The sequence below is a fragment of the Aulonocara stuartgranti genome (genome assembly GCF_965226115.1).
Source record: "Aulonocara stuartgranti genome assembly, chromosome: 18".
NCBI classification, from domain to species: domain Eukaryota; kingdom Metazoa; phylum Chordata; class Actinopteri; order Cichliformes; family Cichlidae; genus Aulonocara; species Aulonocara stuartgranti.
The window spans coordinates 21,013,422-21,026,538 of record NC_138954.1 but is presented as its reverse complement, the minus strand read 5'-3'; the positions used below and the strand labels follow the sequence as shown (position 1 = coordinate 21,026,538).

General features: G+C 42.9%; 1 protein-coding gene across 1 annotated transcript; it reads right to left on the bottom strand.

Moving 5' to 3' along the window:
- Positions 1-6,138: 6,138 nt before the first annotated feature.
- LOC309694425 (ras-related protein Rap-2a-like) lies at positions 6,139-9,615 on the bottom strand. The gene has a single exon (XM_082514507.1). The coding sequence runs from the start codon at positions 9,118-9,120 to the stop codon at positions 8,572-8,574; it is 549 nt and encodes a 182-aa protein (XP_082370633.1). The 5' UTR covers positions 9,121-9,615; the 3' UTR covers positions 6,139-8,571.
- Between the last annotated feature and the right edge of the window lie 3,502 nt (positions 9,616-13,117).

Genomic DNA, 13,117 nt, shown 5'->3' with positions numbered 1-13,117 from the left:
AGGCCATGGAAAAAGACTTTTGGGCTGCCTCGAAGAGATTCTGGCAAACCGTCAGACGTCTCAGGAGGGGAAAGCGGTGCTCTACCTGCACTGTGTGTAGTGCTGGCGGAGCGCTGCTGACGTCGACTGAGAAAATTGTCAGGCGGTGGAAGGAATACTTCGAGGACCTCCTTAATCCCACTGACACGTCTTCCGAGGAGGAAGCAGAGTCTGGGGATGAGGGAAATGACCCGCCAATTTCCGGGGGCGAGGTCACTGAGGCAGTTAAACAACTCCTTGGTGGCAGAGCCCCTGGTGTTGATGAGGTCCGCCCCGAGTTCCTGAAGGCTCTGGACGTTGTAGGGCTGTCCTGGTTGACACGCCTCTGCAATGTTGCGTGGAGATCAGGGGCAGTACCTGTGGACTGGCAGACCGGGGTGGTGGTCCCCATCTTCAAGAAAGGGGACCGGAGGGTGTGTTCCAACTACAGGGGGATCACACTCCTCAGCCTCCCTGGGAAAGTCTATGCCAGGGTGCTGGAAAGGAGAGTTCGTCCGTTAGTCGAACCTCGGATACAGGAGGAACAATGTGGTTTTCGTCCTGGTCGCGGAACACTGGACCAGCTCTTTATCCTCTCCAGGATACTTGAGGGTGCATGGGAGTTTGCCCAACCAGTCTACATGTGTTTTGTGGACTTGGAGAAGGCATTCGACCGTGTCCCTCGGGGTGTCCTGTGGGAGGTGTTGCGGGAATATGGGGTGTCTGGCCCATTGCTACGGGCCATTCGATCCCTATACAACCGTTGCAAGAGCTTGGTTCGCATTGCCGGCAATAAGTCGGACTCGTTCCCGGTGGGTGATGGGCTCCGCCAGGGCTGCCCTTTGTCTCCGGTTCTGTTCATAATTTTTATGGACAGGATTTCTAGGCGCAGCCAAGTGGCGGAGGGCTTTCGCTTTGGTGGCCTCAGAATCTCATCTCTGATTTTTGCAGATGATGTGGTTCTGTTGGCTTCATCGGGTGAGGGCCTCCAGCTCGCACTGGAGCGGTTCGCAGCCGAGTGTGAAGCAGCGGGAATGAGGATCAGCACCTCCAAATCTGAGGCCATGGTTCTCAGCCGGAAAAGGGTGGAGTGCCCACTCCGGGTCGGGGATGAGTTCCTGCCCCAAGTGGAGGAGTTCAAGTATCTCGGGGTCTTGTTCGCGAGTGATGGGAGAAGGGAGCCGGAGATCGACAGACGGATTGGGGCTGCAGCTGCAGTAATGCGGACGCTGCACCGGTCCGTCGTGGTGAAGAGGGAGCTGAGTGTAAAAGCGAAGCTCTCAATTTACTGGTCGATCTACGTCCCTACCCTCACCTATGGCCACGAGCTGTGGGTAGTGACCGAAAGAACGAGATCGCGGATACAAGCGGCAGAAATGAGCTTCCTCCGAAGGGTGGCTGGCCTCTCCCTTAGAGATAGGGTGAGAAGTTCGGCCATCCGGGAGGGGCTCAGAGTAGAGCAGCTGCTGCTCCACATCGAAAGGAGCCAGCTGAGGTGGTTCGGGCATCTGACAAGGATGCCCCCTGGGCGCCTCCTGGGTGAGGTGTTCCAGGCATGTCCCACCGGGAGGAGGCCCCGGGGCAGGCCCAGGACACGCTGGAGAGATTATATCTCTCGGCTGGCCTGGGAACGCCTTGGTATTCCCCCGGATAAGCTGGAGGAGGTGGCTGGGGAGAGGGAGGTCTGGGCCTCTTTGCTTAGGCTGCTGCCCCCGCGACCCGGCCCCGGACAAAGCGGATGAAAATGGATGGATGGATGGATGGATGGATGGACAATCTAAAAGTGTGAAAATAAAGAAAATAAATTAAAGATGTCTGATATATGAGCATGATTTTTTTTTGTCAAGCATTTCTGAACTTCCATAACATTAATACAATAAATGAGTGAGTGCGATCAGCTGTTTACATATTAGCCTTAGAGTTAAGCTCTTGAGCCCAAAATGATTAACTTGCTCAAAAATCCCTTTGTACAAAAGTTTTTATATTTCCATTTTCCAATTAAACAAAGAAAATGGGATTTAGTGGACTTTTTGTTTAGTTTCTTCTTGTGTGAAGTTATGATGCTCCGCTTATCTAACCAGCTCAATCTTACAGGCGGATGTGAGATTGGTACAGTGCATCCAGAAAGTACTCACAGTGCATCACTTGTTCCACATTTTTTAAAGCCTTATTTCAAAATGGGCTCAATTCATTTTTCACCTCAAAATTCTACACAAAATACCCCAAAACGACAACATGAGAAATGTTTTCTTGAATTCTTGCAAATTTATTAAAAATATAAAAACAAAAAAGAACATTTTCATAAGTATTTACAGCCTTTGCTCAATAATTTGTTTAAGCACTTTTGGCAGCAATTATACTGCCTCAAGTCTTTCTGAGTATGATGCTGCAAGCTGGGCACACCTATTATTGGGCAGCTTCTCCTTCTTTGCAGAACTATTCAAGCTCCATCAGGTTGGATGGACGATTTTTAGAGCTCTCCAGAGATGTTCAATAGCGTTTAAGTCTGGGATCTAATTGGTCCGCACAAGCACATACATAGAGTGCTCCTACAGCTATTCTTTTGTTTTGTTGTTGTTCTCCTGTTGGAAGATGAACCTTCGAGATCCAGAGAACTCTGGAGCAGGTTGTCATCAAAGATGTCTCTGTACATTGCTCCACTAATCTTTTGCTCTACCTTGACTAGTCTCTCAGTTCCTGCTCCTGAAAACCAAACAGCACATCGTGATGCTGCCAGCACCATGCATCGCTGCAGTTATGGTATTGGCCACGAGATGAGTAGTGCATGGCTTCTTCTAGATATGACTTTTGACTCTAGCTGCTTTCTGGCATTCAGGCTAAATAGCTCAGTCTTTGTTTCATCAGACCAGAGAATTTTGTTTCTCATGGTCATGCTGTAGAATGTTTTCTGTACTCTTCCCCAGATCTGTGCATCAATAAAATCCTGCCTCGGAGGTCTACAGACAATTCCTTGGAGTAGTTTGTGATCTGACATGCACTGTGAACTGCGGGCCCCTATATAAACAGGTGTGTGCCTTTCCAAATCATGTCGTATCAACTGAATTTGCCACAGATAGACTCCAGTCAAGTTGTAGACACATCTCACAAGTGATCATTGGAAACAGGATGCACCTCAGCTCAATTTTGAGTGTGAATAGTTATGTACATGTATACTTTTAATAAACTTGCAAGAAATGAAAGCAAACCTGTTTTGGGGGGTTTATGTGTAGAGTTTTGATGTGAAAAATGAATTTAATCAGTTTTGGAATAAGTCTGTAAAATGACAAAATGTAGAACAAGTGAAGAGCTGTGAATACTTCACAATCAATCCTAACATGCAAAAAAATTATCTAAATTAAAGTTCAGGACATAAAGATATAAAATTGTATTTTCTTTAATCTTTATGCTGAAATGTGAGAACTGTTGTCACTGTAAGCTATCCATAAAAACACTAAACAGAATACCACTGAAAAACAGGAGAAGACATGAAAGCAAACTAACTGGGCTCACTCTGAAAGTGTGTGTCTGTGTCTCATTTGTCACAGTGATTCAAGTTTATGTAATTCAGTGGTTTAACAGTAATACAGACATTATAGCCCTTCATTCAGATACTGTGAGGTATTTGCAGTGTTTCCAGGAAGGAGTGTTTGCAGTGGCTGGAAGGTGGTTTAATTGATCCAGCTGAGTGTTTCCAAACAGCTTACCGATAACCAACCACGATAACAGCAAATTGGTGTCATATGATCGTACCAACTTCTTCTCATATCAAATCACAGAAAGCACTGCACAATTCAGACACCCCAGTCACACAAGTGCAATGTTTCCACCCATGCCCCAGCCCTTTACTCTGCTTACTTCTCTATTTTGGTTTGGTTTGATAATGATGTAAAACATATTTCTTGGAACATTACAAAACTGAGGTCATTCATGCCCTGTGTGTGCTTTGTGTGCACCTAGGGGGGAACAGAGTGTGACAATAAGCTACTATTTCTAAATAACAAAAAGGAACTGATTGCCTTTTTCAGCATTTCATAGATCTGAGGTGAATCTGCACAGGAAGCAACAGTTCACCCACCCTTCCTGTCATTCTACATGCCAAAAAAAGCCCAACATATGTGTCAGCTCATAACCTTCAGCTGTAGAACTTGCAGGAGATAAAGTGAGCTTGCATGTACTACATTTATTTTACTTTGCCAGGCAGCTTGTGAAATTGAGGATGAAGAGTGTGCTTGTGCAACAGCAGTAAGAAATGGTGTCAGGGTTTAGGCAAACCTCCAGCTCTGGGTTGTACTTCAACAGCTGGAACAGTGTATTTGTTATTTTAGCTTTATAGAATTTATACACAGTCAGATAAGCAAAAACAAATGTGATTTGACTGTGGCAACCTGTATTTGCAGCATTGTCAAGTTTCTGTTTCAGGCATTTATGCATAGTGGATTGTATAGTCCACCAGACTGATAAACCTGCCAGGTCATGTGACTAAATCCCTGCAGGTGTGTAACTAATCTGAGAATTATGGCAAGATGGGAAAACACCTCAGACTGATTCTCCCATTGTAACGCCACTAAAATCTGCCCCGTGTTAACTCGTTACTTCATCATCTGAGGTTTTACCATAACCATAAACCATAAATATTGTTATAACTGGGATTGGTGCACTTAGTTGTAAGGTTCTTTATACTGTAGCTTAAAGACCCTGCAATAATACAAGAAAACCCCAACAATAATATGACCCCCTATGAGCAAGCTGGGAAGGAAACACTACCTTTTAACAGGAAGAAGCCTCCAGCAGAACCAGGCTCAGGGAGGGGCAGCCATCTGCCATCCATACACACTGGTCTTTAATTTTGCACATTTACATAACATGTGGAACAATATGACCATGTTGGGCCTTTAAAATATTGGAGTTGTTCTGAGGAAAACTCTTCAACAGCTGTACATTCGCTGCTTGTTTTATAAGTGCTTACAAACCAAGATGACTGTGACCCCTTGGATTCACTTAACATTGAGTACTTATTTTATACAGTGATTTCCAGCTGAAGAGTTAAACTCCAGCTTTTACATAAATAAAAGCGAGTAAAATGTCTGCTTCCATTAGATGTATAGAAGTATGAAGCTTTTACTTATATAATATATACTAATGAAGTCCCTCTAACAGGCCGTGAGGGGCTTTAGCTGGAGTATTTTACACATATGAAAGAAATAAGAGAGTTAAATATGTGTAAGAAAATCACTTAGTAGTGATGCAAGGTATTACACTAAATCAGTCTGACTCCTCACCTTGGACTGATTTTTGTGTTGTTCTTTTAATATAAAAAAGTGAATATAGAAAAACCTGATGAAATTATTATCAGATTGATCTTAGTTGCCATTTTTACAGTAAGTTCACATTCTTTTGTGTTCCTGTTCTGATTGGCTGAATTGAGTCATAACTCATTTTAAAGCAACATTTTTACAGTCATTATTAAAAAAAAAACATGAACCACTTATTTATAAATAATCACTGAGATGAACATGAACTGTTCGTAAACTTCAGAAGAACTACAGGACTGCATTTTGTGAATTATAAGTAAATGCTTTAGTGGCCCAGATTCTGATGACAGAGGCAGCAACAGCGAACAGTAAGTATTTTTACAAAAGGGAACATTTTCTTTCAATAGAACCTGAATACTGCAGTCACATTCTCAAATTTGTTTTCCTAATTAGACCATGAAGCTTTGTGGTTTCTGGACACTTATTACAACAGCTCATTGGGCAGACTGAGAAAGACTTACCAAATGTCAGTCTTGAGCATGTATGGTTGATTTAGGTTGGATACTGACACAAAAAGTGCTCACTGTCTTCCAGAACAAGAGATCCACAATATTGATGTGCAGCCGACAAATCTGCAGCAACTGTGTGATGCTCTCATGTCAACATGGACCATCTCTGAGCAATGGTTCGAGAAGTTTTTTGCCATGGAGAATTAAAGCTGTTCTGAAAGTAAAAGAGGGCCCATCCTAATCCTTGTAAAGTGTACCTAATAAAATACATAATCACACATTGTATAAATACAAAGAAAGGTTACAGTTGTTTAACATGGAAAATAATAGTAGAAAAGCTTAAGAGGTGCAGCTAATGATTGTTTATACTGTAAATCAATATTTTATTGATATGTATAAAAATCCAAAAGCACTGAAAAATATGCTTGACAGATTCACTGACATCCTTAAATCACTTGCTTTGTGTGACCAACACAAAGCAACAAAACTGAAAGATATCCCCTTTGCACATCCCACTGAATCCCACGGTCACTGCGAGTTCCTTTTTAAATTGCTGTAAAATGTAAATAAAAGCACAATGCACTCATTTGCAAATCATTTAAACACTGTTATATGTGCAAATAGTACAAAGACAAGTTCTAAAATGTTGCACGTAATTATACGTATATATATGTATGTATGTATGTTTGTTTGTGTGTGTGTTAGTTAAGTGATAGAAACAACAAAAAACTGGAAAAGCTGTGCGTTGCTAAAAGACTCTGAGAATCTGGAAAAAAAAGAAACGTCTGCACGTGCGTCAGTGTTGGAAACAATTATTGAATGGCTGTTATTTTCAGGCCCGCAGGAGGCACTGCATTTTAATACAGAACATTCTGCAGCAGAAGCGACCGCGTGAGCTCAGAAACATGTTCTGAAATCCATCACCAGTGATTGTGGTAGGAGTATGGATGCCAAACCTGGCCTTCCTTTAGTCCAGACAAAATATCTGGCAGCATATAAAATAATATATGACAAAGTTGGCACTTAACTGCTTAATTCTCATATCAAGCAAGCACGATGAAACATTTTGTCTTCTCTGGTTGCCAAACACTTAAAAGTGTTAAAAAAGAAAAAGAAAAGAAAGAGGTGATGCAACACAGTCACAACTTTTTTGTAACCAGCTGGCATCAAATTCCAAGTGGAAAATTATTGCTTTATCCACATAAAATTCAAATTCTGTTTCACTTGTCTTTGCTTTACTTTTAATTTACTTTTTTTTTTAAATGATTAGCAAATCATAGCATCATGTTCTTATTTATTTTACAGCTCATCCTATACCCATTTCCGTGCACCACTACACAGTTCATATGTTATCAGTGATTTGTGATTATCAGTCGGTTGCTTATGGATTAATCAACTACCTGTTTCAGCCCTAAAGTTGTTTACAGTGAGAGTCAAATTGAAAACACCCCGAAAGTATAACGCATATACATATCCTCAGCACAGACGGGCACAGCACACAGCGTTACGTAAAATCTGTTTTGTATTACAAGTCTTCCAAACTGACAGCTGGATTGGCAGATTTGTCCAAAGAGAGAAATACAATTATGGTAAGTCAAAGAATGTCACATTTTAGAAAGGGAAAAAAACTAAACAAAACAGCTAGATAATACATACAGACATGGCTTCCATTCACTGAACCAGAATTGCAGTAGGTAAAGTTATTCTGTTGTTCTTCTTGGAGTAGTACCTCAAGAAACGGCCTGAATCTGACCCTTTGGACAGCAGGTCGAGGACAAGCGAAGCTTCCTTACAGTCAAGTAGGAAGAAGCGCCTCCCATTCTCAGCACAAGTGAAACTAGACTGTAAATTGAAAACTGCTAGAAAAGTTCTGATTGCCATCATGACTCACTGCAGAGGAAGTAGGGCTCATGAGTTGGCACAGTCACAGATTTCTTAGGAAGGCACTTGACACGGGGTCACGGCGTCCCCCATGCAGCGACAGCAATGCACTAAGGTCCTTGTTTGTGCACACTGGGGAGGGACACCGTCAGCTAAGTGCAAGTTCCACGATAAATCCATTTTCACCAAACCAGAGACAAGGGGGGGCGGGGAGAAAACAAATAAAAAATTGCTGGCAAAAGAACTCCACCACAGTCCACGGCTTCAGTATTAGCGGGTGGGTCTGTGCCTCTGGGATCACGCTTTACTGTCTGGAGAGATAACGGGACATTGATTCGAGCAACCTGTCCAAGGCTTGAGCGGTGACTGATAATTTAATCAGATTTGTATTTTTTATTTTTATTTTTTACACTTTCAGGCCTTCCAAAAGACCAAAAGACCCTAAAGGTAAACAATCCCATTTAAGCCTAGGGATTTGGTGTAGTAGCCCCAAAACACAAGAACAACCAGTCTCCAAGACAGAAGACCCTAGCCCAGAAGATATAAACAGTACAACTGAAAAGAAGAAAAAACACAAAAATAACCAGAAATCACGTGTCTCTTAGGTTTCACAATAAGACATCCCCACTGAGGCACATTTCCAGAGAAGTGTCATATACAAAGCTATAAAAAAATCCCCAAACATTCAAGTACTTTTTCATGTAAACACTTTTCCAGAATATGATACATATTTGATTGTTGTCGTGGATTTTGTGTGTGTGTCTGTGTGTGTTTGTGTGCAACAATAAGACAACAGTGTGAGGAGAGAGAATACTTTTGCAAAAACAAAACAAAAAAGAAAGCCTGCAGGACAACTTTGAAAGCTCAAACAGCCCGGATGCACAGTTTCTGTTTGTTTGTTTGTTTGTCTTTTAGAGCACGACACATGAACAGCACTTGCCTCCACCGCTGGGGACATTTGTATAGTTCATCTGTCTGACTATCTCTGCAAACAGTTCGTCGACTGATCCTTTATTTTTGGCTGAAGTTTCCATAAACGGGCAGTTCCACTCTTGGGCCAGAGCCTTGCCCTCCCCGGAAGACACCTCTCTCTCCCCCTCCAGGTCCACCTTGTTTCCCACCAGGATCATGGGTACCCTCTCGTACCTCTTTACTCGGATGATCTGGTCTCTCATGGGCTTGATGTCCTGAAAGCTCTGCTGGTTCACCAGGCTGTAGACCAGAATAAAGCCCTGGCCGTTCTTGATGTACAGGTCTCGCATGGAGGCGAACTGCTCGGTCCCCGCCGTGTCCAGGATCTCCAGCACAGACGGGGACGAGTCCACCTCGATCTCCTTCCTGTAGAAATCCTCTATGGTGGGGTCGTACTTTTCGATGAAGGAGCCCGTCACGAACTGGACCGTGAGCGCGGATTTGCCGACTCCGCCCGACCCCAAAACAACCACTTTGTACTCCCTCATGGCCGCGGAGAGGTATATGTATATATATTCTTAAAAAAGAAAAGGCAGACACCTCCTTTTCCGCGACGAAGCCTCCTCTCTCTGCCACCCGCTGGCCAGCCCCGATGTTTTCAAGCCGAGCAGGCTGAGAAGAGTGCCCTCTGGCTTGGATAGGATTCAAATCCCACGCCGGCAAATCGCCCTCTCGTGCGCTGTAAGGGCCGCGGAGCACGGATCCGGGGAGAATGGCCGCTCCTGGGCATCAGCGGGCTCAATTAAGACACATTTTTGATAGCGCTGTATTGTGCAACGGCGGCCGTGAAGCGTGATCGCTTCACTGCTCTTGCATGGCGTTTCCTGCCCACATCCTGAGCAGCGTCAAAAGCCGAGGCTTCAGTTCCGTTTTCTTAAAGGAGCCGACACCCTTCAGTCACAGCAATCAGATGACCAGACAGAACGATACTGCAGTCGTATGCACGTCTGTGGCCCGATCGGCGTGACCTCTGCCCTCATATTCATATTCGCGGTCACTGCTCGCAGCTGTAGACTCTGTAATTATGTGTCTGGTAATGGGATTATCCAGTTAGTCGGTAATCGGTGCGCATATGTCAGTGTGCGCCATGTGCGCCACATGGGCATAGATACATAGTTAACTGATCACAAAGGAAATCCAGTAGCTTGCAAAGCACAAAACCTGAAACATAACAGGGCAGCAGGGAAGTGACGGAGTCACATCACTCAGTGCTGGCCCAGGGTGTTTGCATTGTATGCTTTGTGTGTTAAGTGTAGGTATTGCAAAGGGTGTAATTATACACCAACAAGCAGTATGCACAATGCAAGAGTTGTAACCACTTTGCATAGTTTATAGGGAACGCTGGCACCGTAATCACACAAAATAAAATAAAAACGACTAAAATAAAATGTCAATGTGCATATGCATGGGGCTGCTAATGTGCTGCTAATCACAGTTATGCTGAAAAGTCAGTGTTTCTGTGTCCCCGCCCATTCTGTGATACACTGCAGAGCTGTGTGGCTCTTCTGTGCACTTCAAAATTCCCACATTTTCTTCCAGTTCTGTTTAAATAAATGCAAATGCAGGTGAATTATGTCATTTGTTGTTCCTCATCAGCTGCTATAACCTGAAAAGATCAAACCATCATGAGGATGTACGGTCATAGCAGGGGCGATTTTAGCCCATTTTGGGGGGGTGTTTCAGCACCCCCAAAATGAATCAAAGCACCCCCAAAGATTTCTTACCTTTCTGACAATATTTGCTGTTTGTGTGACACACTACTAAAAATATAAAAAGCAGACAGTACTTGGTTGAGACGTAACATTTTAACAACAAAAGTATAGATATCCCCCCCCCCCTCTCCCAAAATGGTTTGTTCCAGCTCGGCTCTCCCCTGCTCTGGCTCTAGCGCTGCCAGAGGATGTTGGCTGAGACATAGCAGAGCGGAGGTTTAAGTGCCTGGCTTAAAACAGGACATATTAGCTGCATTTAACCTTCAGTTACTCTTTATATAGTTAGGTAGGAGTCACACCATGTTTCTTTTTAGCTGAAAAACATTACACCCAGGTAACCTAAACATGGTAAAAAAAAAATGGCCTGCATTTGTATAGCGCTTTACTAGTCCCTAAGGACCCCAAAGCGCTTTACACTACATTCAGTCATTCACACACACATTCACACACTGGCAATGGCAAGCTACATTGTAGCCACAGCTGCCCTGGGGCGCACTGACAGAGGCGAGGCTGCCGGACACTGGCGCCACCGGGCCCTCTGACCACCACCAGTAGGCAGACATGGAGTTAGTATCTTGCCCAAGGATATTTGGCATGCAGCCAGGAGGCAGCCTGGGATCGAACCACCTTCTGATTAGTGGCTGACCTGCTCTGCCACCTGAGCTACAGCCACCCCATGTGTTTTCCCCACGATATTTGCTACCCTACAATCCGTCCTGCTCTGACCGCCCTGTTGCTCCCATTGAAATTTATACAGCCTATTTAAAATCTAAAACTTAAAATTGTTTTAGCCTACTGTTGTTGCCACTGTCCTGTTAGAATGAGAGAAGCTGCTTATTTTGTCATATGTGCCTATATTAAACCCAGGAGCCACATTCAGGTAAACGTGTAAGAACAAATGATCCGTCAATCAAGAATAATGTTGGATCAGTGTTTCAATATTTAGATATTTTATTAGATGTTCATGTGGTTTGGTTATTTGCCTTTTGGTTGAAAGTACACGGAGATAGGACTTTTTTATTAGTGATCTTAATAATATTTTTTTTCATATTAATGTAATTTTTTTTATCTAATTGAATATAATCTATTTGTGTATGATTGTGAGTCCAAAGAGGGAGAGAGGAAAGAGGGGAACATGAGGAGAAAGTACAAGGTCAGGAAGAACCAGGTAAGGGAACAGAGAGGGAACAGTGACAGGCACAACAGAAACTGTTAAACTGCTTGAGAGACTTGACCACCAAAAGTGATAGACAGATTTGCCAACCTCAAGGTGAGGCCACATAGGTTAAAATAAAAGAAAAATAAATCTGCAGAACCATAGTAGTATCTGCAGTAAAGATCTTTTCATACATTGTATACATTGTACCATAGGAAAAGTTGCCTCCATTATTATAATTTTTTTTATCAATATTTTGTACATTTGTACATTTCAAGGACTCTATTTTTGGAGTGTATTTTTATATATCTGTATTGTATTATACATACACATTAAAAGTGAACCTCTGTCCAAAAAATGCACTCAGTTTACTTCTCATTTACTATGAGCATAATTTTCCCCCAGTAATTAAGGTTAGGATATGTATTTTTTTAAAAATTGCAATCCATTCTTCATTTGCAGCATTTAAATAACCTTGATAAGATTTGATGGTTTTGTTACAGACTTTTAAAAAGTGTTTTGCTTTTCTTTTACAAATGTGGGGATTCAATTGTGTTAAAATGTACAAAACAGTGATGTCATGTTTTGTGACGAGGACCCAGGCACAGAGAGACTTGATGAATTTAAGAATCTTATGATTTAATAAAGAAATTTGCAGACTTGCACAGAGATGGTAAAATTATGATGACTGATAACGGAAACGAAGACAACGGAGGACGAGGACAGGGAGGAACAGGGGTTTAAATGCACCAAGGAGACAGTCAGAGAGAACTCAGGACAACTGGAGACATTTAAGGATGCAGGGACTGACAGAGACAGGGAAGAAGTCTCATCGTGACGAGTAAAGTTTATCTTGCCTGGCTGGGCAGTGCTCAGCACCCCCAAAGCTCTGATCCTAGAATCGCCCCTGGGTCATAGGAAGTACAAATCACACAACACTGTTTTTAAAGCCTAAATCAACATAAATAAGACACATATGTTCAGATAGAAACCCTTAGACTGTCCACAGTTACATAAAACACCCATCTCGCTCTCTGTTGGGTAACTTATGTAATGTGAAACTGTTGATACCAATTCCTCCTGCTGTCTGCTTCTGAGTAAACAATGACCACAAGTTAGACCCTTGGACAAATTCAGGGAATACTGACTTACATGCTGGCTACAGTAGTGCAGGTCTTAGTGGGGTTTCCTGGATAATTTGCACAGAAACCAAAAAACTGATAACTCTTATGCACCAATAAGGTGTCTGTGAGCCCAGAGTTGGAACCTCTGACCGCATCAGTGGCTGAGGGGCTACTACAAGTCCACCATTGATAGATAGATGGAGCTCATGGAACCTATCCACATCCAACTTCCCCCATTTGCTTTTAAACCTGTCCAAATACAGGCTACTTCTTGAAAGTCAAGAGGAAGCAGGAAAGCTGTGCACCAGCTCTGTGTTAGCTGCAAGGTATCTGACATGTGGAACACAGCAGGGCTAACTATGGTGAGATTTAAATTATAAAGTGTGCAAACATCTTCCTGTTAGGTGCTCGGGAACTACATGCACTAGGAAGCACAGGTCTTTATGTGAGATTATATAGGTGTCATTCAAAAGCACCACTATCATTTCTGACC